A 25525-nucleotide genomic window follows, 5' to 3' on the forward strand; every position below is an offset into this window, starting at 1 on the left:
TGTAATTCTTGTCTCAAGATGCTGTGAGAATTAAATAATACACAGAAGTACATAACATCCCTTTCTCTTTTATCCAGTTTAATTTCCTGAATTATGCCTCTTTAGAGAGCAAGATAATTAATCAAAAATCAATCACAAAGCAATGTTAAAATAATGTAATATTGTAAACACCAGATCAATATAATTTTTTCTTAAATTATGTAATCTGGTTTGTTTACTTCTAACACATCGCTTACTTTTGGATCTATGTGAGGCAAATCAAATATTTCTGGTTAGGAATAGTTACTGTTGATGCTTTATGAGTCTTTTTCATGACAGAATCATGTGGGCTTGCCTGTTAAATTTCCTGAAAATATCTGGTATTGTGGCACCCTGAGCTTTTCCCCTTTCCAAACAAGATACTTAATTAGTATTTGCTAAGAAGGAGCACACGTCAGAGCACGTTCTCAGTGGCTATAGGAGCGTCTGCATTCTTGTGAGTAGAAAGAACTGGATTCATAAGCCCTCTGATTCAACAGAAGATTCAGAGATGGGGATTCCATCAGCTAAGGCAGTTTATTGATGGAGGAACACAAGCCAGGGCTCAGAGTGGTCAGATCTGCTCTGATCTACCCGGAAATTCTTTCTGAATGCAATACCTATGTCATACTGCTTGCTCTGTGTAGACCTGAGTGAGTTTCAGAAAAATACAGAACAGCAGATATACAGGTTATTTTTCTCATTAGGTTATGTGGTAATGTGACATTTGATATCTAGCTAATTATGTGAATGTTGTCTTTTATAGTTCAGTTCTATCCAATTGAAGGATTCTGCCCAATATCATTCATTCATTCATTTTCATGAGGAAACCACAGTTCAAATAGGTCAAATAAATTTGTCTGAGATTACACAGTTACTGTCAGAGCTGAGATGAGAATTCAGGCTTCTTATAAATTTGGAATGTAAGATAATTCATTCTTTGAGATAATCTGATTAGAAAATGTGCAGGAAAAAATTCATTAAGATCCCAATGAGTGGATTTATAAAAGAGTAGTGTACATATAAAACGAATGATGGCTGTTCTATTAAAATAAAACAATTTTAGAAAGAGAAGGAAAGGATGGTTTGGGTTGATTTATTTCAAAGTATCATCTTTCATTTTTATATATACACATTTCATCTATTGTAATTTGACCTAAAGATAGCTTTTGTCGGTTTAGGGAGAGCTGTGATAATAGATTAAGATGTGTTACATGTATCAACATTAAGACTTTAAAACTGCTTGATTTATTTGCATCTTTTAGTAGAATAATTGCTATCTTGTTCAATGGTAAACACTAAAAATGTCAAATAACAGTATGCATACATAATCACAAAAAAACACCAAGGTGTGTGTATGCACAATTAAATGTTCATAGAGAGAAAATATTAACACATACAGTAGTTCCCTCTTATCCACAGGGGATCTGTTCCAAGACCTCCAGAGGATGCCTGAAAATACCTTCTTTCCTATACATACATACCTATGATAAAGTTTAACTTGTAAATTAGACACAGTAAGAAATTAACAACAATAACTAATAATAAAATAGAACAATTATAACAGTACACTGTAATAAAAGTGATGTGAACGTGGTACCTCTGTCGTTCTCCCAATCTCTCAAAATACCTTACTGCACTCTACACACATTTTCACTTAAAGGAAGCACTTCACAGCTTCTCTTTGGAATATCCACATTGCCAGCATCACCACTCTTGTGCTTTGGGGCCATCGTTAAGTAAAATAAGGGTGACTTGGATACAAGCACTGCGATGCCTCGACAGTTGATTTAATGACTGAGACGGCTACTAAGTGACTAACAAACGGGGAGCATATACAGCTAATATAGGGCTGGACAAAGAAATGATTCATATCCCAGACGGGACTGAGCGGGATGGCGCGAGATTTCATCACACTACTCAGAACGGCATGCAATTTAAAATGTATGATTTATTTACTTCTAGAATTTTCCATTTAATATTTTCAGACCATGGCTAACTGTGAATAACTGAAACTGTGGATAAGGGGAGACTACTACAGCTAATTTTGACATTTAACATACTGGAAATGTTTTTTTAAGGAAAAATTAGAGTACTCACACAATAATATTACCTACCTGCTTTTTTGAGAGACTTGTTCCAGTTTCTTGGCTAATGTACAGCATTCTTCCTTTAACTTTGTCAAAAATGTATTCTGGGAGGTCAGCAATGAATACTGTTCATTTTCTAGAAATAACAATAAACCCCCCACCAACATAAGACGTTTATGGTTGTAACTCTGCAGTGTGTCCATATGTAGAGTGGTAAAAGCACTAAGACAAGCTCACATTTCCCAGAAGCCACTAGATCACTCTCGTGTCCTAAGTCACAGGACTGCTCACCTGACAAGACACTAAATCCGGTGCGACATTTATTTTTCTTATAATTATACACCAGAAACATTTTTGATCATACCAGATTGGTGTTAATTTTTAACATGTTAATAGAGTGTCAAATACCTCAAGTGAAGTCATAGATGCTTGTATCTTTGTAATATGCAAGATATTATATTTCTATTTTGACAATTTTACTATAAACAGTGTCAAAATTATTACAACCAGATAATTCAAAACTAAAATAACTGAGGACCTCTCATTTAGACTGTAATTCATGCTTTATGTTTCATATTTGCTCACATATTGCACTACCGTCCATCTTGCGTCTATTTCTCTAATTATGAAGGTGAAATACGTAATTTGATTTCATTGCCAACAGAATAAGCTTCAATGAAAATCTGGTCAAAGAAATTGAACAGAGAGTGGTATTTCTGTGCAACATAAAAGGAAGTGTTGTGAAGATGGTTCTACCAGGTAAATTCTTGTCTTGCTCACAGATTCTGCCCGACTCCGTGATCACTAGGATCCTGCTAGCAGTGAGGAGAAACAATAATTTATCCTATTTGCCGCCTTTTGTTTTTAGTGGAAAAACATCTACTAAGTCTGGCGAATTTTCATTTCTCCTGTCCAAACGCTGTTAGAAGAAAGTCTACTAAAAGTACTGGAGGGAACTACGTGAGTCGTATAACCTTTGCCTCTTTACAAGTAAAGAGATTATTTAATGAACTTTATGTTAGCAATTTTTCACCTATAGGATAAGTGATCATTTCTTACCATGTCATCAAACATAGTATACATTAAATCATGGGAAAATTACTTTCAAGTGTAAGGTTTAATAAGGCCCTTTATTTCTTTTCAATCTTAGCTAATGATTGGCAAAAAGCGTAGAGCATTCAAAGCAAAATAAATCAAGGCACTAAAAATTAAACACCATTTTTCTGGAAGAGACAGGATCAATTAAACTTTTGTTTTAATAGTACGATCAGTGTGGAGTACGTGCTGTGGAATTCTAATGAGTGACACTGTCTTGTTTTGACTAACACTGTCTGTGAACACACAACTCACACGTGAAAAGAACTACATAATGCTCTGACGGAACAAATCAAACTGCCTCTTTTCAAAGTGCATTTTACTTTCAAATTAAAGGTAAAGAGTTACTGGCCAACTCAGTCTGCAGAATAGCGCCAATGTGATGAAAGATGGCAATTTTTAGCCAAGCTGCCAGCTGTGGTCAATGCCTTGTATTAGTGAATTTTAACGGCAGTTGTGAGAACTTGAAGAATGCAAAGGATTAAACATCACTCTAGATTGGGTTGGGGGAGGTGGGGAAATCATACAAATGCTAAAAATGTTCGAAGCTGCAAAGATTAAATAAAGGAACATATCAATTTGGAGCCACTGAATTACATCCAGCTGCGACAGTGAATTAAGAACCGATTAATGGCTAAAGCTTTTCTCCAGTTTGGACGCTGAAGCAAACTCATTAGGCTTTTAGAGCAGCTATAATGTGTGTACTGTGGGAACTGTTCAGTGCTATTCAGGAGACTCTAACTGTAAGCTCAGAGCACTTCCCGCAGAGCTTCTGATGCTATTTTCTTTATATAACATGTGTGCCTGAAAACCCAGCCAAAAACAAGCCCTTTGTTTTTCTACTTTGTTGTGGTCTCTCTCAGCTTTACGTTTCTTGAACACAGGTAAATAAACTCATAATCCAGATGGTGCAACAGATGTGAGAGCAGCACTCTGAAATCAACAGACAGTGGGCAATACTTTCCATTTTCCCTTTTAAACGCTAACTAATATGTAATTCGGAATCTCCGGTGTAGTTAGCATCTGCTCCCTTCGGCCAGCCAAAGGTTACAGGTGTTCCTGATGTCATTTCACAGTAAGGCGTGGGCCCGGCTTGTGAGCGAGTGCCCAGGCTCTAATCTTTCCCCACCACCTACCAGTTTTGTCATGCTGGGCCTCCATTTGCTGTATCTTCTGTGTCAGCTCCTGCTCTCTTTGCTGGGCCTGAAGGGCTTGGGCCTTTGCTTCACTGCTAAGGCTCTGCTGGATGCTCTCTTTTTCCAGTCTACAAAGCAGAGAGGAGACAGACAGAAATTGAATCTGCAGATGCACGAGCCCCATCATTGCCCTACAAACGGCAGAGAGCAGCTCGGGAGTGAACTCTTCAGCATAAGAAGACAACAAACAATCTTTCTACTGACCTCTGCTCTCCTTTGGGGGGGAAATCCAAAGGACCTTTCATACAATGTTATAAATACATGCCATAAATCCAAATGGACTGAGTATGCAAAACATCATGACAACTGAATAACGGTATTTGGTAGCTCTAAAACACAAACACCTTTCTCTCGAAGACTCCTAAAGTTCTGCACCACCAATTAGTCTTCTATCTTCTGAATGGTTACTACTTCCCAAAGATCCTGGAGTTATAGGACTAGCATGGCTCAATACAACAAAACTTAAATTCTGGAAACTAAGCTTTGTAGACCACCTCTACTTTTCCACTCCATCTTAAAATGGAATCTCACATACAATGTAGGAGAATCTACCTAGAGGCAAGTGAAGGATTCTGTAGTACCACATACATATTTCTGTTAAATATTTTAACACATTAGGAAATGTAATATGAATATAAATACGAATATGAAAATGAGTAACTTCCCCCAGCACATCATAATAGAACCCCTTTTGGGTCATGTTAAGAGAAACTGCAGGATGAGATGCTTCCACAGTCAAAGACAATATTTCATCCCACTGTGATTGGATTTGACCCATCCCTTTGGGACCCAAAGGTCAGTATCTGATCACAGTGGCTCCTAAAGCGAGAAACCTCCTGAACAATTAGGACCTGAAGGACGCAAAGGACCTCGTGGCTATAGCACTGTGGATACTGACACTGTACACACACACACACACACACACACACACACACACACACACACACATTAGGTCAGTTCTTCATAGTCTAGATATGGGTAAGTGATAAGGGTTTCCTCCAATTAACTGACTTAGGTTATTTCTCTAACTCCTGATCTCCTTGTGGGCATTTCTCATCCATGCTGCTTTAGTTCACTAATTGAGATATTTACTGCTTTGCCTTTGCCAAACTAAAAGTAAACAATTCCAAAAAGCTATCACTACTAGTCTATGTACCGCTGTGGAACTTCAATTCACTGGCTTCTAATTATAAAGCAACATAAGGAAAGCCTGTATTGAAATTGGTCAACGCATGCGGTAATGTTGTGGTGTAAAATTCCGAAAGGAAAATACACCCACACCTCCCTCAGAAGGAATCATCAGGGGTCCACGCTAAATGTGAAATAAGGTCCCTTCTAGTTCTTCTAATAACAACACCCCCTTGGATGTGCTCCAAGGTCTTGCCTCACACTCAGTTCCAAACTAGTGTGTACCAGCAAATGGACAGTCAGACGAGGCCACTTTTTGCCTCCCCAGTCACACCACATATTTTTCTGGCCATGGATCATGGCACATGTCTCTCTGTTTTCCTGGGATGTCTCCCCCCACAACCTTCATCATCCATCCCCCACCCCAGCCCCATCCCCCTGCTCATTGTACACTACTCCGTTTAAAGGCCTGCTCAGAATTACCCCCTCTCCTTCCATTCTTTCCTAAATTAACTTATTCTTTCCTCAGTGACCTCCATATATGTTGTGTGTGTGTGTGTGTGTATATATATATATATATATATATATATATATATATATATATATACACATCCTTTTAAGATAGCATTTGTCACACTTTAGTTCCTGGGTTACATGTCTGCCTCCTTTGTCATCTCTGTCTCTCTACACCCTGAGCCCAGCTCAGGACTTGGCACACAGGAAGCAGGCAGAGAATGTTCAGTGAATGGCTGTTCTTATGCCCTTGCCACAGAGGGAAGGAAAGCTGCTGTCTTTCCCTGAAGCTGGAGAATCTGCTCAAGTCTTGTATGAGGAGGCAAAAACTTTTGGAACATGTTAAAAACGAAGAGTGCCCAGAAGAGATGCCCCTTATGGCTTTGCCAGCTGGAGATAAAGCTGCTGAAGGAGATGGCCTAAAAAGAACATTGTGGATTCTTTCACGAGTAACCATCCCCCAGTCAGACCCTGAGTTAGAGCAGTAGGGAGACCTGGGGCCCTGAGACCCCTAATAGTTGGGTAACCATAAAACGCATTGCTCAAAAGCAGTACCCATTTGAGAGTGAAAAGGGGCACGATTAATAATTACAGAGAGACAACAGTCATAACTGGGCCTGTCCTTTGCAAACTGGCGCTTGTGGTTCCCTGACATAACGGGGTTGCCAGTCTTACCGTCAGTTTTTAGAATGAGAAGCTGCCTAATTACTGATATCCTAAATCTACTATAGAAAAAATAAAAAACAAAAACTATGGTTATTGTGGTTCTCATAATAAAGTAAAATAATTTTTAAAAATTCTCTTCCAACAAACGTTGAGTTACACATCAGCTATTATTTCTTGAATCCTCTTCCGCCTTCCTCCAGTGTTGCCTTCTCCTCGTGCAGGTTCTTTTGACTTAGTAGGCTTTTTATAAAACCTTAGAACTGACAGGGAATCTCATATTTGTTTCATCAATTCCTCTCACATTATAGTTGGAAAAAAAAGCGGGGGTCATAAAGAAATAGAAATGTGCTCAAAGGTTACAACATACATAAATATGTGAAGGCAGAGGTAGTATTTGAAATACTTTGAGTTAGGAAAGCCTTTTTATGACCCTCTAGAGGTAATACAGCAATGGATTGAAAATAGTAATAAAAACCATTTAGGTATCCAAAGAAGGGATTAGAGAAAAATCCAAATCAATTCATTTACTATTTATTATGATACACTCTGCTAGGCACTGGGTCAAATAAAGATAAACATGGCATAGTCCTTGCCCTAAAGGGAAATTCACAATGGCCAAAATAGAAGGTAGAAGGTGGCATACACCACATGGAAGGTCAAGGGAAATAACCACCTAGGCACAGAAAAATGAGAGGTTGGTGGCAGGTGATTGTGACAGCCTCATGAAGAATAGCTGAGCCAGTCTTCCCCGACTGGTTTTCATTCAGTTCTCACTCAAAACACTGATGATCTCATTTAACCAAACCTGTGGTTAGCCATATTTTAGAAATTGGAATAAAAGCAATGGCGGTAAAGAATTTCTTAGTTGTTAAAAGGAGACTGAATCATAATAGCTAAGAAGTAGAAACAACCTAAATGTCCGTTAACTGCTAAATGGGTAAACAAATTGTGGTGCAGCCATACAATGGAATACTAGTCATAGTAGCAATAAAAAGGAACAAAGTACCGTTACATACGACACATGGATGGACCTCAAAAGCATATGTTTCAAGAAGCCAGACACTGAAGATATATTTTATTATTTCATTTATATGACATTCCAGAAAAGTAAACACTAGAGGGACAGGTCAGTGTTGCCACGACCTGGAGGTAGGAGATGGGCACACGGGAACCTTTTTGTTGATAGAAATGTTCTATATCATGAGTACGATGGCTCCGTAACGCTGTGCATTTGTCAAAATACACTTAATTGCTCACTTAACATTGTTGATTTTTATGATATTTAAATTTACCTCAACAGAGCTGATTGTTAGAAGGAGCAAATACACTAGAATAGGAACATCCACCTTTTGGGCCCAGTTACCTCCATTACCTGCGGTCACACATGCATGAGTGGGCCGTGCTGGTGTTTCCCTGCTAACATTTAGGAGCTAAAAGGAGTGAACAAGTACTGGGTAAGCCTCAAACACGGACGCGTTATACACAGAGGTTTAGTCACTCCTTCTTTCCAATTAGAGCTCTGGTTGATTCTATTTTCTAAAAATGTCTGCAATATTTACCATCCCCTTAAAAAAATGGGAGTGAAGAATTAACTTTACATTTCTGATCCTCAAACTTTTCTATATCATTTATTATTTTAAATCTTGCTATTGAAAAGATATCCATGACTTAGTAAATAGATTTTTAAAGTGCATTTTAAAATTTTAGAGCCACATTAAGGGCTAGAAATTTCTGAGGATCCTAAAATTCATCAGTGAGTCTGGGATGGAAATGATGAAAGCCTCAAGGACCTGGTGGTGGTGATTTGAGGCACCAATTCCCTCTGCCATGATTCTATTCACTTCTATTGGTTAGAAGATGTTTCCCTTTTAAAGTACAATATAGAGAGCTTTTTGACAGTAGCATGTTGATATGACAAAACTTATGAGACCATTCATAACATGCTTACTATCTGAGAGCCCTTCTGATTGAATTACAGAGAAAAGCAGCAGGTAGGGGCGGGGTGCTACTCGGAGGTAAGACACACGATGGCCATTTGCCCCAATATTGGCCCAACAACATAGTAGAACCTACTCTCCCCTCTGTCCATAACTGGAACTTTCTTCCTCAACAGTGAGAAACGTGGCTCCCATTATCTTTAACATATTTACTCATTTGATCAGACTTAGAATACACAGAAAGTACTTTGGAAACTAACCTACCATGGAAACAAATCTACTTATCCCTAAAATTAAATATTTGCTTACAGTTTTGTTTTGCTTTGTTTGTTTTGTTTTACAAAGGCATACGCATTATTTTATCATTTTCAGTTGGTTCTCTTTGTGATATGGGAAAATGACATCTTGAGAAGCAAAGGAGTACAGTAGAAATGGAGGGGCCGGCCCTGTGGCTCAGGCTGTTGGAGCTCTGTGCTCCTAACTCCTAACTCCGAAGGCTGCCAGTTTGATTCCCACATGGGCCAGTGGGCTCTCAACCACAAGGTTGCTGGTTCAACTGCTGGAGTCCCGGAAGGGATGGTGAGCTCTGCCCCCTGCAACTAAGATTGAACACGGCACCTTGAGCTGAACTGCCGCTGAGTTCCTGGATGGCTCAGTTGGTTGGAGTGTGTTCTCTCAACCACAAGTTTGCTAGTTCGACTCCCGCAAGGGATGGTGGGCTGCGCCCCCTGCAACTAGAAAACGGCAACTGGACCTGGAGCTGAGCTGCGCCCTCCACAACTAAGACTGAAAGGACAACAACTTGAAGCTGAACGGCACCCTCCACAACTAAGACTGAAAGAACAGCAACTTGACTTGGAAAAAAGTCCTGGAAGTACACACTGTTCCCCAATAAAGTCCTGTTCCCCTTCCCCAATAAACATCTTAAAAAAAAAAAAAAAAAAGAAAGAAAGAAATGGAGTATGGCCTCTCTCTCCTTACTGCCTATGTGACTATGGACAAGTAACTTACTTCTTTTAATCCTGGGGTTCTTCATTCAAAAAGGACAGAAAACAATCCTACCTTAAAGGATTAATAATTTAGTAACCTATTATTTACTAATGTTTATCATAAGCTAAGCTGTTCACGTGTATTCTTCTATTTAATTCTCACACAAACCAATGAGGTAGGTTCTTTTATTAGCCTCACTTTATAAATGAGGAAACTGAGGCCTAGAGAGGTTACACAATTTGTGCCAAGTCCCCCATTTATTGAGGGTCATAGCCAGGAAATTTAGGCCTACCTGATTTTAAATAAAATCCATAGTTCGAATCTCTATGCTTCAATTTCTCACTTCATTAGGGATGCAGAGACTAAGAAAAGGTTGAAAGGATAAGAACAGTCTGATTTCAATGATCCACATGTGTGTGTGCCCTTTAATACCTTCATTATCCATCTCAGGAGCCAAAGCCCAAGTTAGTTCTCTTCCTTTCCCATTTGTCCCATATGTTATTGGGTCACTTCCTCCTACAATGACACCACTTGTATCTTTCTTTAAGAAATATATTGACCTCTGCAAAAACACTGAACGGCTCACAGACAAGATAAGGTATATACATCTTCTGTGGAATGTAAGTGCCTGAAAAATAGAGACCTTTGTTTTGCTCACTAATTTATCTCAAGAGCCTGGAATCCTGCCTGGCACACAGTTGTGTGGTCAACAAATATTTGATGAACAAATGAATGAATCAATAACTGTTAAGAGACAGAAGGGAGTAAGTATCCTCACAGGTTAAAGGATCCTCCTGTCTACCGATTAGAAGAAGAGAATGGGAAAGATAACCCTTATTTTGGCCAATAATGTAATTTAGTGTTATTATTATTATTGATGATGATGATAATAAAAAATATAGTAAATAATAATATAATTAATATTATTGGCCATATAATAAGGATAGTAAACTAGTAGAGAGGATGGTGTCTTCTACATTTGAAACAAAAATCCTCTCCTTGTTTACTACTAACGGGCTGTGTTCTCATATTTGGGCAAATGTAGGAATACTGGGATGGAACCAACAGGGATCGGAAAATACGAGAGGACTAGGATTCAGTAACCCCTACTTCCTCAAGTATGCAAAAAACTTCATGCCATCGTACATATTTCCAAGAGTAGATTATGTCTATTTGCTTCACTGCAAAGAATGTCAGAATTTTAAGCACACTGTTGAAAGACGACTGATCAGATGACAGCATGAGTCACTTCTAGGAAAGGAAGCAGAAACAGAAAGGAGGTCAGCTTCTTTCAAAGGAATAAACACAAAAGAAAGGAAACAATTTTCCCTAAAAATAAGTTTCCCTCCAAAAATGTTCTCTTATAGTATCTCCCAAATAATCAGAAAACTTACCGTCAAGGCAATGGAGGTTGTGCTTGACTAGATATTATCTGCTTCTATTACACTGTCTGCACAACATGCATTTACTTAAAACAAATCCACAGACTCTTACCACATCCTCCTCCACATCTGTGCTTTCTATTTTACAAAGCACATCCAAATGCACTGACCTCTCTATTCATAACAAGTCTGTAAGGCAGGGAGATGGAGCAGATATCACTGTGTGATAGATGGGGTATACCTCACAGCTAGTAGTAAGGGACATAGCTACAACCAGAACCCATCTTCTCACTCCAAGTTCAGTGTCCTTTCCATTCCATGGCCACACACAAGGGGTTTAGTCAAACTCTGCTGGTCATCTATATTCAACAAATAGTTAAACTCTTACTTTGCGCCAGGCATGAAAGCATGGGAAAGCATCAGTGTATAAGACACAGACCATGACCACACCTTCAAAGAGCTCACAGTCTAGTGAAGAAAAGAGACAAGAGAGAAGAAAAGAGACAAGAGACAGTTGGTGGAGGGGAGACTGAAGAAAGATGAGAGTGGAGATGCCGGCAGAAGCCAGCCATGCAACTTTCTATTTGAAACAAAAATCCTCGGGGCTTCATCCTGAGGAAACCAGGGAGCCAACGTAGGGTTTTAAGTGTTGTGATCACCCTGGGGCTTTAGAAAGATCATTCTGGGTGCAGTGTTGGGCACAGCTGGAGAAGAGACAACACAGAAGCTGGGAGAGCACTTATTACTATGGCAAGAGCAAGAGCATTTCTGTAACTGGTTCGTAGACATAATAGATACCACAGGTAGGTACCGAAAATGAACAGCCATCAAATGCACATTTCACTAACTTTGCGCCTTACAACGTCCTCATAGCTCAGAGGTCTCTGATGAATTAAGTACCTGAATGGAGCAAAGTTCTGTGAGATAGGCAGGCCCTCCTATACTCTATTTTACACCATTGGCCCGGTTCACCAGACTAAAGAGTGAAGACAAATATGCTATTGCACAAAATAAATTCGATCATGATTTTGCCTTTCATCTTCATATTATCAAAATATTCATATTTTCCACCTGTGACTTTTCTATGTAAACTAATCACTTTGGTCCATTCTTGCCTTTCTTCTCCGGAAATTATCAGTTCATGTGCATATTCCCACTAATTAATCCTCCTGATGAGTAACTTCAAATCAGACATCGGTAGGATGCTATATATTACACATTGTTTATTATAATGACATTCCTGTAACCTGTCAATAAATATACAGCATTGACAGATTGCAGCACAAGTGATTTTGAAAAGAGTTTCCATTCTATTATTAAAAGGTTTTTGAACTTAATTTCTAGGATCCATTATTAAATGGGGAACATATTGGTTACTTTGTGGCTATTAAATTTATTCATCAATATGCGATAATAGTGAGAACTACAATTATTAAATACATCGTACAATATCTTATTTCTCAGCATGGCAAAGTAATGCTTCATTTATCTGGAATGTTGGGAGATAATGTACTCCACATGAGAAAAATTTCCAGATATTAGACCCACAGAAATCCGTTAATTATGTCTCTGCTTCCATAACCAACCTACACCAAACATAACAAACACTTCTTGATAATCCAGGTCCATAATTTCAAATGAGGTAGGTCGGCTGCTTGCTACGGTTCTTCCTGCTGCTAGGAAGCAACTAGGGACCACTGCACACTGTGACGTCTCCAAGTGCCTAACATAGTGGCTGGGAGCAGAAGACACCCAATAATATTGGTTACATGAAAGGCCTCAGATGTTATTGTAAAGAACCAGAAAGTACACGGAAGCGTGTTGATCTGTTTCTTGTCATTTTTTTATTGGTGTTTCGCTATAAGTTGCTGCCATGTTTTGTTTTGAATGTTGTTGTTTTTTTTTAATATCTAAAAATGATGTCTTAGGATAATTCTACTGATTCCACATGGAAAAGTGCAAGGGTTTTGCAATAGTTATCTGCTTCTTAAAAGTATTTTTTAATTGGGTCAAGATGGTGGGGTAGGTAAATGCTGTATTCGCTTCCTCTCAGGACCACATCAAAATCACACCTAAACAATAGAAGACCCATCACTGACCATCACCTGAAGTCTAGCTGAACAGAAGTGCTATAACTAAGGACATACAGAGGAAGCCACGTCAAGACTGTGTGCCAACTGTAATTGAAAATTTAAAAATTATCTTAAAAAAGTACCTTTTAATTTATATCTCAGTTTGTAATACCTATGTGTGAAATGTCTGGATTTACCAGAAGTCTAAGTTTGAGTGAGTGGGGAACTGCTGTAACGAGCATAGCGGAGTTTTCATTGTTGCTGAGGTGGTGTGCCCTGGGTGAAACACTGATTATGTTTGTATATAGAAATTAGGATCGTATTCTGTTGACTAATCTTGGCTTGATAACAAAAAACCAGTTCATTTTTAAAGCTTGATTGAGATCTCCACTTTTGCACACAGTTCTGGAGCTGAGAAGTACTACATTTACAGAAGAGAAAACTGACTTGAGGTCAAGTTTTCAGATTCCCAGTCTAGGACAATTCTCACTCTTCTAAATTAAAAAAAAAAAAAAAATCATTGATCTTGCCACAGTAATTAGGTCATTTGCCTCATCAAAACATTTTTCCTTTTAGCTATTTTAGGATTTAACATTGTTTCTATTTGGCTTGTAAGTACTCTTATGTACGTTCCTCGCTGTTCCCTCTGCTTCAGAACGTGTCTGCTGGATGTTCCTCTTGCTCTAGCCATTCCTAGGTCATCGTCCTCACCACTCCTACAGGCGCAGAGCTGCCCTCTCCATTCCTGAAGACCTGCTTCTACCTTTATTTTACGTCTATATTCAAATTCATTTCTGTGAGGGAGCTTGTCCTGAGCCTACCCAAACCAGGGGAATTCATGCCCTGAGAAAAGGAATACAAGTACCTAAACCCCTAACATACCTCTAAAAACAATCTCGGCCTTTATCCCTTAGCACGTAAGTTCCACTGCCAGCAGGGTTGGGTCATTCATTTGTACACAGGGAAGTGGGGGTTGGCGGCACAGACTTGGATGTCAGCCAGATTTGGCATCAGAGGCCCAATTCGCCTACCTACTAGCTATGTATCTCAGCCAGTTACTTCCCCTATGATTCGGTTTTCTCAAAAACAAAATGGGGTTAATAAAAGTATCTCTCCTATAGGACCACCAGGATATCGTATGTAAAATATACTTAGTAAGCACTGACACATCCCACTGTTCAAAAATATTAATTAGTACCCTGTTATTGTTATCATTATTAATTCCTAGAAGATGACTACTCAAAGTGTAACAATCAATACAGTTATCTCAAAGACAAGTAACCTTGAGGAACGAATAAACAATGTACTGATAAAAACTGCATAGGAGGAGGCGGTGTTGCACACTGGATGCGAGCTCGGGCTTCAGCCGCACACAGATCTGGATTGGAACCCTGGCTCCACTGTGCACTGGTGACGTTAGAGTGGGCGCTCAGCCTGAGGCTCAGCTTCTCATTCAATAAAGTGATGTTATCAGGATACATGAGCTATTCTACATAAAGCAAGACGCAATGTCCAGCCCAGGTCACCATTTGAAAGGTGTCTAAATTCAACTACCATGTTTCCTCGACAATAAGACCTAGCCGGACCATCAGCTTTAACACGTCTTTTGGAGCAAAACTTAATATAAGACCCGGTCTTATTTTACTATAATATAAGACCGGGTCTAATATAGTATAATGTAATATAATATAATATAATATAATATAATATAATATAATATAATATCCGATATAATTTATATTATAATATATATAGTAAAATAAAACTGGGTCTTATATTAATTTTTGCTCCAAAAGATGTGTTAGAGTTGATGGTCCAGCTAGGTCTTACTGTTGGGGAAACGCAGTAATGGACTAGAATCTAGGTATTTCATTGTGGCATTTAGTTTCAACAATTCTTAACAGGTAAAGGCAAAGATGAGACAGTAAGATGTGGAAGAACTTATGAAAATGTGCTGTTGGCACAGCTAACTGCTCCTCTGCTCTTCAAGTAACAACCAGTAAGTGGCAGCTTTCTCTGTCCTCCTCCTTCTCAAAGGGACAGTTCTTCCAAAAAGGACTAATCCAATTAGTCTAGTTATTGGTTCCAAAATTAAAGAGAAACCTGGCACGATTTCTTGTTCTTATAGAATGATTCCACTTACGGCAGAAATAGAACTCAGGGTTTATGCTCATGGCAAACCAATTGCACTTATACTGGGCATCATGGGAAAGCTGGGGAAACTAAAACACAAGGGCTAGGACTGCCATCGCTCCGGCAGCCACAGGCCACATGTGGCTACTGAGCCCTCGAAACATGGCTAGACTGAGTTGAGATGTGCTGCAAGTCACACACACTGGATTGTGAAGAATTAGGGAAAAAAGTTTAAAAAAAAAATCGAATTAATAATTTATATTGATTACATGTTGGAATGGTACTGTTTTCTATATAGTGGGCTAAATAAACTTATTAAAATTAATGTCACTCGTTTCTTTTAAAAATAGGGCTATTTGGATATTTAAATTCCATATGTGGTTTGCATTTTGGGTCTCCCATTATATTTCTACTGGAGAGAGCTAGTCTGAGCACAGCTCTTTCACGTACTTCCCTATTGCAAAGCATCATTTTTAATCCCGATGTTGCACAAGTCAAAATAACCATTGCCCCAAATAACACTGCCCTAAACTGCTAACTTTAAGTGCCTCACGAAGATAGCAAACCTCCTAATTCTTATAAAAAGCAAAAAACTATTAAAATAACATTTTTTTTACTTTAATAAATTTCTCATTTAAGCCACCTGCTCACCATTATTTGAAAGGACAAGAATTCTGATAGAAAATACCTAGAGCTGAGGTAGTCACCATAGTATACAAATGTAAGTGACACAACTTTTTTTTTTTGTAAATCAAATCTGCTTTGAATCATCTCCCAATATACGTATTCATATTTAAAATTAAATTATGATGCATATTAAATCTATTCTATACAGCCACATTCATAAATCATAGAAAACTGTCCAGTTATGTACCTGGATTACAGATATCTAATAAGTTAATGTGCATACAATTGGAAAATCTTTATTAGTTAATAGTCTTCCTATAATTGTTAAATGGGAAATTCTCTCTAAGAGATTTTTCCCCACAGATTTCTTTCCTGAATCTCCAATAATCATCCTCATATCATTCATTAATGACTTGTTTCTAGGTTATCTGACACTTCCAAAGTTTATCAAGAGGACCATGTAGTCATATTAGTTAGTCAATCAATCTGTCAGCCAGTTTAATAAATTATCCCACTGCCTGGTGAGTGAATCTGTTGCCTCCGTAGTTTTCATTTTTTGCAAAACATTATCTGCACTTCGTGGAATACAAATAAGCTGATGTATGGTTTCAAAACTCTACAAAAATTGCTGGAGCTTATTTGTCGTTAGAAATAGAATTCGAGAACCCAGAAAAGGGGGTAGGTGGAAGAGCCAGGCCCACACATTGTAAACCTTCGTGAAAATCACAATTCCAGTCGTTATTATTTATAGAAAATCTCACCAATAGAAGCTGTTTGATATAATTATAAATTATAGGCACCTCTAAGGGTATTTACAGGAAAATTAACACATTATGAGTGCTAAACTTCTCGCCTTCTCGAGTTACTGCCCATGAGTTATTCCATTTCTTCAGAACACAGGAAAGGAAACACACAGAAGGGAGAGATATCGAATACCAAGGTCAAGGGTGAATAAAGTCTATTGCAGAGTCGGATTTAGGGGCCTGCATTTTAAATCTGTGCCAGTAATTCCTGGCAGCAGATTGTCTAAAAGGAGTTCTATCCAAAAGTATCCATAATATTTTATTCTCTGAAATCTTACTCTAAGAGTCAAGCCTTGGAAGGTGCCTAAATTCAATGAGCTGACTGGCATCTAATTACTTGTGAAATTTATTTTCAAGATTATTAACATATAAAGACAACGTTGTAACAGTAGATATGGAAGAACTTATTGTAATGTGCACAGCTAGCTGTTCAAGTAATGGCCAAAAATCTTCCCCCACTCTATTTCCATTTCAGAGGCCTGACTAAATCTAAATGGAAAGTTACCTACCTACCTAACTGCTCTCTTCATTGCAAGTTACCTACCTATGTAACTGCTCTCTTCGTGAATGAAAGTGATGTGGGTAGGAGAGGGGGAAAGCTGTCAGGGAGTGAAGTTCCAGAGGTACTGATGAGATAAGAAAAAAGAAATTCCCATGTGACAATTCTTAATTGTCCTGCCACAATATAATTTCGTTTTTTATGGAGCGTATGCTCAAAAACCTGATTCCTGGGAATACAAAAGTTTCCATAAGTTGTATAAATGTGTGAAACATTGAAAACTAAATTCCTTTCTAAGAGGGGCACAATGTACGTTAGCATATGAAAGGCACTGAGAAGCCCTACTGTCAAGAACCCTATTTAATTCAACTTTCCAAAAGGAATTAGTCATAGAATCTGTTTTTTCACAACACTCACTACCAGAGGCAATATATATTATATATATATTATATACATGTGTATATATACATATATACACATACATATATATGTATATATACATACATAATATATGTGTATATAATATGTATTACTATATATATACAGAGGGTGCCAAAAAATGTTTACACATTTTAAGAAAGGAGAAAACTATTAAAATTATAATACTCAATATATACCGATAACAAAAGATGAATGCAAGTCATGTTTGACTTCTGCAATTACAAGAGATGCTCAAAGTGGTTACCACCAGCATCCAGACACTTCTGATTACGGTGAACTACTGCTTGAGCAACGCTGACCAAAGTGTCCACTTGTATACATTTTTTTGGCACCCCCGGTCTATAATGGAAGAAACTGTATTCTGAAGCCTAACTGTCTGGACTTGAATCCGAATTCCACCACTTTGTAGTACTATGACGTTGGTCAAGATATTAACCTCCATACACCTCAGTTTTATCCGTAAAAGGAGTTCAATGCAGAATCTTCCTGCAGGGTCATTTGGCGTTTGAATTAATGTGAGTAAGCAGTGTGTCAGGGAGCTATCTTTACCGCCACCCCCAGGAGGAGTGTTCCAAGTAGTTGTAATTGCTGTTTGTGAGCTAATGCTCTTTGCTTTTCGGTTTTGAGAGCTAGTAATCATGTACCAAAATCCAAAAAGAAAACCATTTTCTCTTCAGCAACAGGTTGGGCAAGACTTCTACAGGAAGATTTAATAGGTTTATTCAGACAAGTCATATTATCAATGGAGACAAAGGAAACAAATATGGAAGGCAGGGAAGAACACTGGACTGAGAGCCAGGAGACGGAGCGTCTACTTTCAGTTTCTCCTAAATAACTGTTAGGCAAGCTGCTGAGTTTCCTTGCAGCTCGGTTCTCACAAATGATAATGATTGTTGGACTAGACGGGTAGTTTCATGAAATCATTCAAGATGATCTTAAGAAAAGTTATAAATCTAAATACTGGTTTTTGGGTTTCACACACACACACACACAGAATGTAGTTACATGAACCTAGGCTGTAGGTTACCTATGAAGAAGGATCATACCCTCTGCGTTTTAGGTATGTACAGTGCCTCGTGCCGCTGGAAGAGAACACGCACTCAATAAATGTTGAATGAACGCCTATTGAACAGCAATCCACTCATTCTCCTCACATTCAAAACAATTCAAGAGCCCTATCATGTAAGACGCTGCACTGCATCCAACTAAGTTCATGTGCGTCTGCAACGCCATTAGTTCTACCTGTAAAGAGCTTGCCATTTAATTTGAGGCATGAATATCAAGTGACGGCACTAATTGTTGCAGTTTCTTTTTACTACCTTTCAATTTGAATCCCATAATCCTGATGAGTTTTATGGTATTATTTTACACAGCAGCACCATGCTAGCAGCATTATTATATAAACGTATTCAATAACTATAATGGAAGAGATGGCAAAATCAGTACATCACAATTAAAGCAAGTATGTTCCGATCAATTGTATGTAAAATCTTAGGTTAATAAGAATATCTGTTAGATGATCACTTCTTAACAAATAGGGAAAGACACATTTTGGAGCTGATTTTAAAATAAGGGTTATCAATTTCCTATTTTTCTTTCCAATAGGTAGTTATATACAGCTTCATCCAGTCTGTAAAAAAGACCAAAAGCGTTGATCTCCATAAGACACATGGGCGTAAGTAAATACCCTCTATAACTGCTAATCAAATTTCAGTTCTTTCTTTTTACTGACAAAAGCATGTCATGAATCATAGACGTTGTCTCTAAAATCAAAATGTCTCGAAACTTCCCCACCCTAATGAGATGTAATCTTTTGACCCAGGCTGCTCTGAATGTGTATACAGTGCTCATCGAATTTATTCTGAGTATCTCATCTGTGTGAAAGTACAGAAATTCTTATGGATAAATTACTAGATTATAAAAATCTCAAAATAATTGTGCCGTTTCGTCGTCTTTCCTGGTGATTGCTTCACAACAGCTCCTCCTCTATTGGCATCTCTTTATTGGTAATGTAACATAGAAAACTTTTCAAGGACAACAGTGGGAGACAAGGACCCACGTAAGTGTGTGCATGTGACCAGGCGGATGATGTGCAAGGGTAACTTGGTTTGTAGAAAGTTTAATTGTAATAGGTCTAAGAAAAGAAGAAAGTCTTCCTTCCTGCTCCACTGTCTGCTGTTCCTATTGTCAGTGATACTGGAGTTTGCAGGTGTCTGCCCGAGGGCAGGTCACTGAAAGTCAGTGGAAATCAGGGCAACCTCAGCAACAGAAATTAACCTGCAGATCACGGCAGGCAAATGTCTATTTTAGAGAGCAGGATTCCAACCACCACAAACAAACTGGACTTCACAAAGGGAACAGAGACTTGAAACAACAAAAGCAACCAACAGTATCTACTGGAACATTGCAAATTTCTCTATTACAGATGTCACCCAGCAATGCATGCATTTGCTTCCCATATCTGAACAAAACTGAGGCGTCACAAGATAAATTTGAATGGAATGTTAACCTTCACTTTAATTTTTTTGTTTCCTTTTCCTAGCTGATGACACAATTTCAGTATTACCACAACGGAGCTTCTGGCTGGAAAAAAATTAAATTAATAGATGGATAAAAAAGCTTAGAAACTTACAAAAAATAAACAACTTTCAAATATCTACACTTGATGGTGTCAAGAGCCAAGATAAATGTATTTCAACTGCAACTTCCAAACTAAACTCACAAATTACTACCATTATGCTAAGTGTGAGCCACCCCACTGTGCAGTTTTGCTTTGTGAATTTTTACCTTCCTCTATGAACACTTTTAGCCACTGATCGCACAGCCTTTCAATGTTTTCTGCCTTTTCCTTTAAATAAACTGGCTCTGGCTCCTTCCATCTGGTTCCCCTTCCGTCAGCAACCCTGCACCTGTTCACACCTCCTCTCCTGTTGGATTCCAGTGAACATTTCCTCCTCTGCCAGGGCTATTCTGGCACTCGCAACCTTTCTGTCATTCAATCCATCTGTCAGAAGTGAACTTTGTTTACCGCAAGCTTCTGCTTTCTTCTTCAAGAAGCAAAGCCCCTCAAGGTCATTGTCAACTGAACTGTCGGCGAGGATTTAAATCCTCTACTGCTAACCAGCAGAAGATGAAGTTCTGTTGTGTACTATACTTGTGAAAATTACTTTTGGGTTCGGGAAGACAATAATTTGGAGTCAAAGTAGTAAGACAGGGTGTTTTAATGATTATTTCTAAAACCAGACAGCTGATATGTATTTCCTTCATGTGTGTCTGCACTTCTTATTATATCGAGTATGAACTATATGTATAAAAGCAAAATAAAAGTTTTAAAGTGAAATCAAAATATCATAAACAAGCTTACACTATGTAAAAATTGCTTCATACTATATAGCATTAAGTTGAGGAATAAATATTTTCACTAATGAATTAGCCAAGGAAAAGAGTATTCCAATTAACAAACTTTGCACTGAAATGCTTAAAATGTACAAATATGTACCATTTCAATTATAAGCTACATATTAACACACAGCTCCATTACTGCTTTGAAAAACTTAACCCATAATACATAGATCAATTCATGTATATTTTAAATTCCATCATTAAAAAAATTAAGTTTTGCTTAAATAATATTCAAATATATGCTGCAAAACAAATACATAATCTATCTAATAAAATATGTTGTATCAATAGGCCAGTTTTGTGAAAAAAAAATAAATTCCTAGAAATTAGGTGAAAATTATACTCTCAGTTGAATTTATTCTGTGTCACCTACAGCTATCGAGTACTCACCCTCCCTTCATAAATCGGATATAAAACCACTTTATGTTGAATTATTTCCCAGTATTTTAGACAATCATATTCTTTAGGGAAAAGGCAAACCAAAGACTCAATTCAAAATTCTTATAAGAAAAAGGGAGATCACTTTTTAGGAAAAATATATGACCAAAATTTTAACCAGAGCAAATGTGAAGAAAAATGTGAACCTATATTCATAACGCTGCTTTTATATTTTGAAGAATTTATCTCAGGATTTAATTTTATTGCACATGCTTTTATTAAGTAAAATCCATCTAGTTTATAAAATTTTCTAAATTTTTTTAAAAAGATAAAAATTCAAGCTTTTTTCATTGACATAAAATTCAAAGCAGGTTTTATTAATAAAAGCAATCTAAACACATGTAATTCAAAATTTGAATCTTAAGGTTTTGCTTGATTAAATATTTAAAATTTATAAAAATATTTTATCAGAGCAGTTTATCAGATGTGTTTAAAAAAAATTATTGTAATGCTATATAAAAGCAAAAACAAAAAAACAAGAAAGCTTAAAATCCAAGAGCAGAGACATTCTTTTTTAACTCAATTTCAATTTTATTACTCATCTCCAAAACATCTTATGTCCTATAAATCATTCTTATGTAATATATACAATGTAATTTAACATAGGGATTTTGAACACAAAATATGAATTCTAAGAGGTGCTTTCTCTTTCATCTTCCTAAAACATAATTTCTAAATAATTTCTCTTTATGTGGAGTAAATTTCAGAAACAGCATCTAATTTACCCAGCAAGTTTGTTAATACTTTCCTGGGTATTTTTTTCCCTTAGTGTAATCGGTGCTTGATGGTAGTTTGGTTACCTGGATCCCTGCTTCTGAACAGCATGTAAAGAATACTGGTAATTTGATCACGTCCATAGTCTAATTTGCTAGATAAAAGAGAGAAGTATTAGCGAATTGCTAGTTTAATAGAGGCTGCTTAAATCACCATGAAGGAACTCTTCATTCTTAGCAAATTGCGTTTCAAAAACACACTAGTAGGCTTGTTTTGGAAAATTTGTATGATAAGAACATAAATAAAAAACGCTTAGTTTAACATCATTTACAGTCACACACAGATGCATGAAATGTGCATACACACACCACACACACACACACTTTTCCCCATTTACGTAAGAAAAAGAATAGGGAAATGATACTATGATTGCTTTTACAAATGGACTAATTTAAGGAATTCAGAGAATACTGTTTATATTTATTTGCCTAATGTGTCATATGCTCATTTTATCTTTTAAATAGAAATACTAGGAGAAAGTTTTAAATAGTTTGATACCAACACCTGAAATACAAATTTTACAGCAAAAATACAGAGGCGCTGAAGCAATGCTGCCAGGTTGCACCAGAGAACTGAAAAGCCGTTTCTAAGGGCGCTGCTAGGTGAAGACAAGAGCTGATGTCGTTCACGTTCTTGAATATCAGTTTTCCTAAAACAGCATATGGACGTAGGATGGAAGGTAAAATATTTAAACTCCCTAATAAAGAACTGACCTTAATTTATCTACATTCTGAACGAGACTAACAGTTCTGCTTTTCTAAGAAATGAAAATACTATTATTTGTCTCTGGTTTACTGATTTTTCTGCCTGTATATTCATGAAGTCTTTTAAACCACAGGATATTCATTCTTCCACCCCCTTCCTCAATTACCTTAAGGCAAGACCTCCTTTCAGATGTGGAAATATTTGCAGGACTGCAGGACAAAGAACTGAGACATTTTCACAGAGTTGATGGGGGGGTAAGGGGGAAGGATTTGCGAGGTTCTGTTAAGAGTAGGAAGAGACTAAATGACAACTTTAAATCTGCCACAATCATTTACTAATGTGCTGCGACATCAAATAAGTCTAATTTTTTGACAGCACCAAATTAGATTTATTGCAGAAACTGCTGCATAAATAGCATATGGCTATGTTATACCACCTATTTCAAATCCTGGTAATGCTCCCTCTCCCCTTCCGAAATGAATACATTGAGCCAAGCTACAAACCTCCTGCACAAAAAGAAATATACTAGTTCAAAAACAGATGTAGGAGATCTGGATTTCTTTGTTAAAGTAATAGTTTTAGCATTAATGTCCCAATTCTATATTTAAAAACAAAACGAAACACATGACTCCTTAAATAACTTATTAAATGTAACAGGTCAGTGTTTTTCTTTCATTTCTTTCAGAAAGACTTAACTTTTGTTTTAAGATTTTTGTACTCTGAATTCCGCCTAACACTTTTGATGTTCGCTCCACAATTACACAGTGAAAAATAGAAGGGCGAGTGGGTCTGAATCAAACAAGGCTTAAATAGGGTAGGAGGCATTATTAAGCATAAATGCATGGATCTTATGGTTGCTTTTTGTTTTCATTTGTGAAAGACATATGTGGTAGAAATCATACCAAAAAGTCTATTCTAATTTTAACTGTAGCCTTGATACTGCAAACTCTTCGGTGCGTAAAATATATAAGCTGATCATTCTATATCCACACTGTATACATTAAGACGGCAGAGCCACATAAATGGCAAAAATCAAAGTTCCGTGAAAGCTGGGATCCAAAAGGCACACGACAAATTCTGAGAGGGACACTTCTTCCTTTCTCAGTCCCTCTACCCTGATGCCCACCCCCACCCCGCAACCGTGATACAATGCAACTCCATTTTTCTTTCCAAACAAAAGTTTCAGTTCTTCTGAAGATGGGAAAGACATTGCAAGGTCTTATCTCAGACCAATGGGCACACCACTGCAAACATCATGGCACTCGGCTATCCCGCAGACTCCCTCTCTGTGGTCAGTCTTCCCCAGCTGCCCTATCTGTTACTGTCTGATTAGTTCTGCTAAGGAGCCCCTCCCCTGCCAGCTTTCGGTGCCATCTGTTCTACACAAGATGGCTCCTGCCCAGCAACCTAACACTGCCCTCCTACCTGGCACCCGGCTACCATCCTTACCCCAAAGTGCTAACACAGGTTCTCACTGCTGGCAGAGTCAGGATTTCATTACTACTACTTTGACAAGTGCAGGGTTGTTTGTAATTTCTCTTTTATCCTGATTTTGATTGTACAACCACCTCCCACTGATTCAGTTTGCTTCAGTTTTGTTGCTCACAGATTTTACTCTCCACATTAATCTCCCTCTGGCATGTTACTGCATCTGTTCCCTTTTTTATTATTAATTTTCAAATTCCCACCATTTTTGACAAAAAGGAGGTAATCTACACTGTGTTTCTGCCCATTTCATTTTCTTTAATTTGGAAGATAAGTATGAAAGCATGCCAAAGAAGTTAATTCTCCGTTAACAGTTTATTTTCTGGCACCCCTAAGCCTTTGTATATGAAAAACAGATAGGAATAAATGTTGACTGAATCACAACAACATAGTCGCAACCATTCCTGAATTTAATGAAAAGCAAACATATGAAACAGCATCTAAAAAGTTTATTAGTTCCACGAGTTGTCGCATGCTTTCTTCCACTTTTAACAGATAATTTCTTTGTGCAAGTCAGTTTGAGTGCAGGATTTGGGCTCCTCTATAGTTATGACATGGGGTCTATTTCCACTGTACATGACTTTTATTATTATTCCTTAATGTGGTTATCATCTTTCCTCAACTCAGACGCTGTTGACTAATTCAATAACGAATGCTTCTGAACAAATGCCTTATTTCAGAAGTAGGTTAAGAAGAGAGACCTGCCATCGGCACGACAAAGCAGAGCTGATTCCATTAGCTCTTGTTTGACAAACAGTTAATACCCAAAATGGCAAGTGGGTTTCCTCGAAAGACAAAGAGGGCACTGAAGAGTTAGAAAATAGGAAGTCATCTTTTTAACAGTATTCTCCCTTTGTGTCCCTCATTTGTCGACACCACCACCTTGTTCAAAAGGACTTGAGTGCTGACCGTGCCTCAACTGCCCTGGAGTTTTCTAGATGGAGCATAGCACGGTGACTGCTGCTTATTTTACGTGAATCCATATTAACAGCATGAGAGTCCCTGAATAGATGGGCAACACGTCCGAGTTACAGATACCTGAATGAGTTTCAGTGATTTTCATTCTCATACCGGCCCTCAGAAAATCACAGGTAAGCTCTGCAGGGCATAAAGTGCAGCAGGAGGTTGTTC

General features: G+C 37.8%; 1 protein-coding gene across 2 annotated transcripts in view; it reads right to left on the reverse strand.

Annotated features, from left to right (window-relative positions):
• Positions 1-25525, reverse strand: part of SDCCAG8 (SHH signaling and ciliogenesis regulator SDCCAG8) — a 206225-nt gene that overhangs the window by 76028 nt on the left and 104672 nt on the right. For both annotated transcript variants that reach the window (XM_033099396.1, XM_033099395.1), the window contains exons 14-15: positions 4340-4467; positions 2136-2244 (exon numbers count right to left, since the gene is read on the reverse strand). In XM_033099396.1, coding sequence (XP_032955287.1) covers positions 2136-2244; positions 4340-4467 — 237 coding nt within the window. The remainder of the gene's footprint in view (positions 1-2135; positions 2245-4339; positions 4468-25525) is intronic.

This window comes from Rhinolophus ferrumequinum, chromosome 27, assembly GCF_004115265.2.
Source record: "Rhinolophus ferrumequinum isolate MPI-CBG mRhiFer1 chromosome 27, mRhiFer1_v1.p, whole genome shotgun sequence".
In the NCBI taxonomy this organism is placed as follows: Eukaryota; Metazoa; Chordata; class Mammalia; order Chiroptera; family Rhinolophidae; genus Rhinolophus; species Rhinolophus ferrumequinum.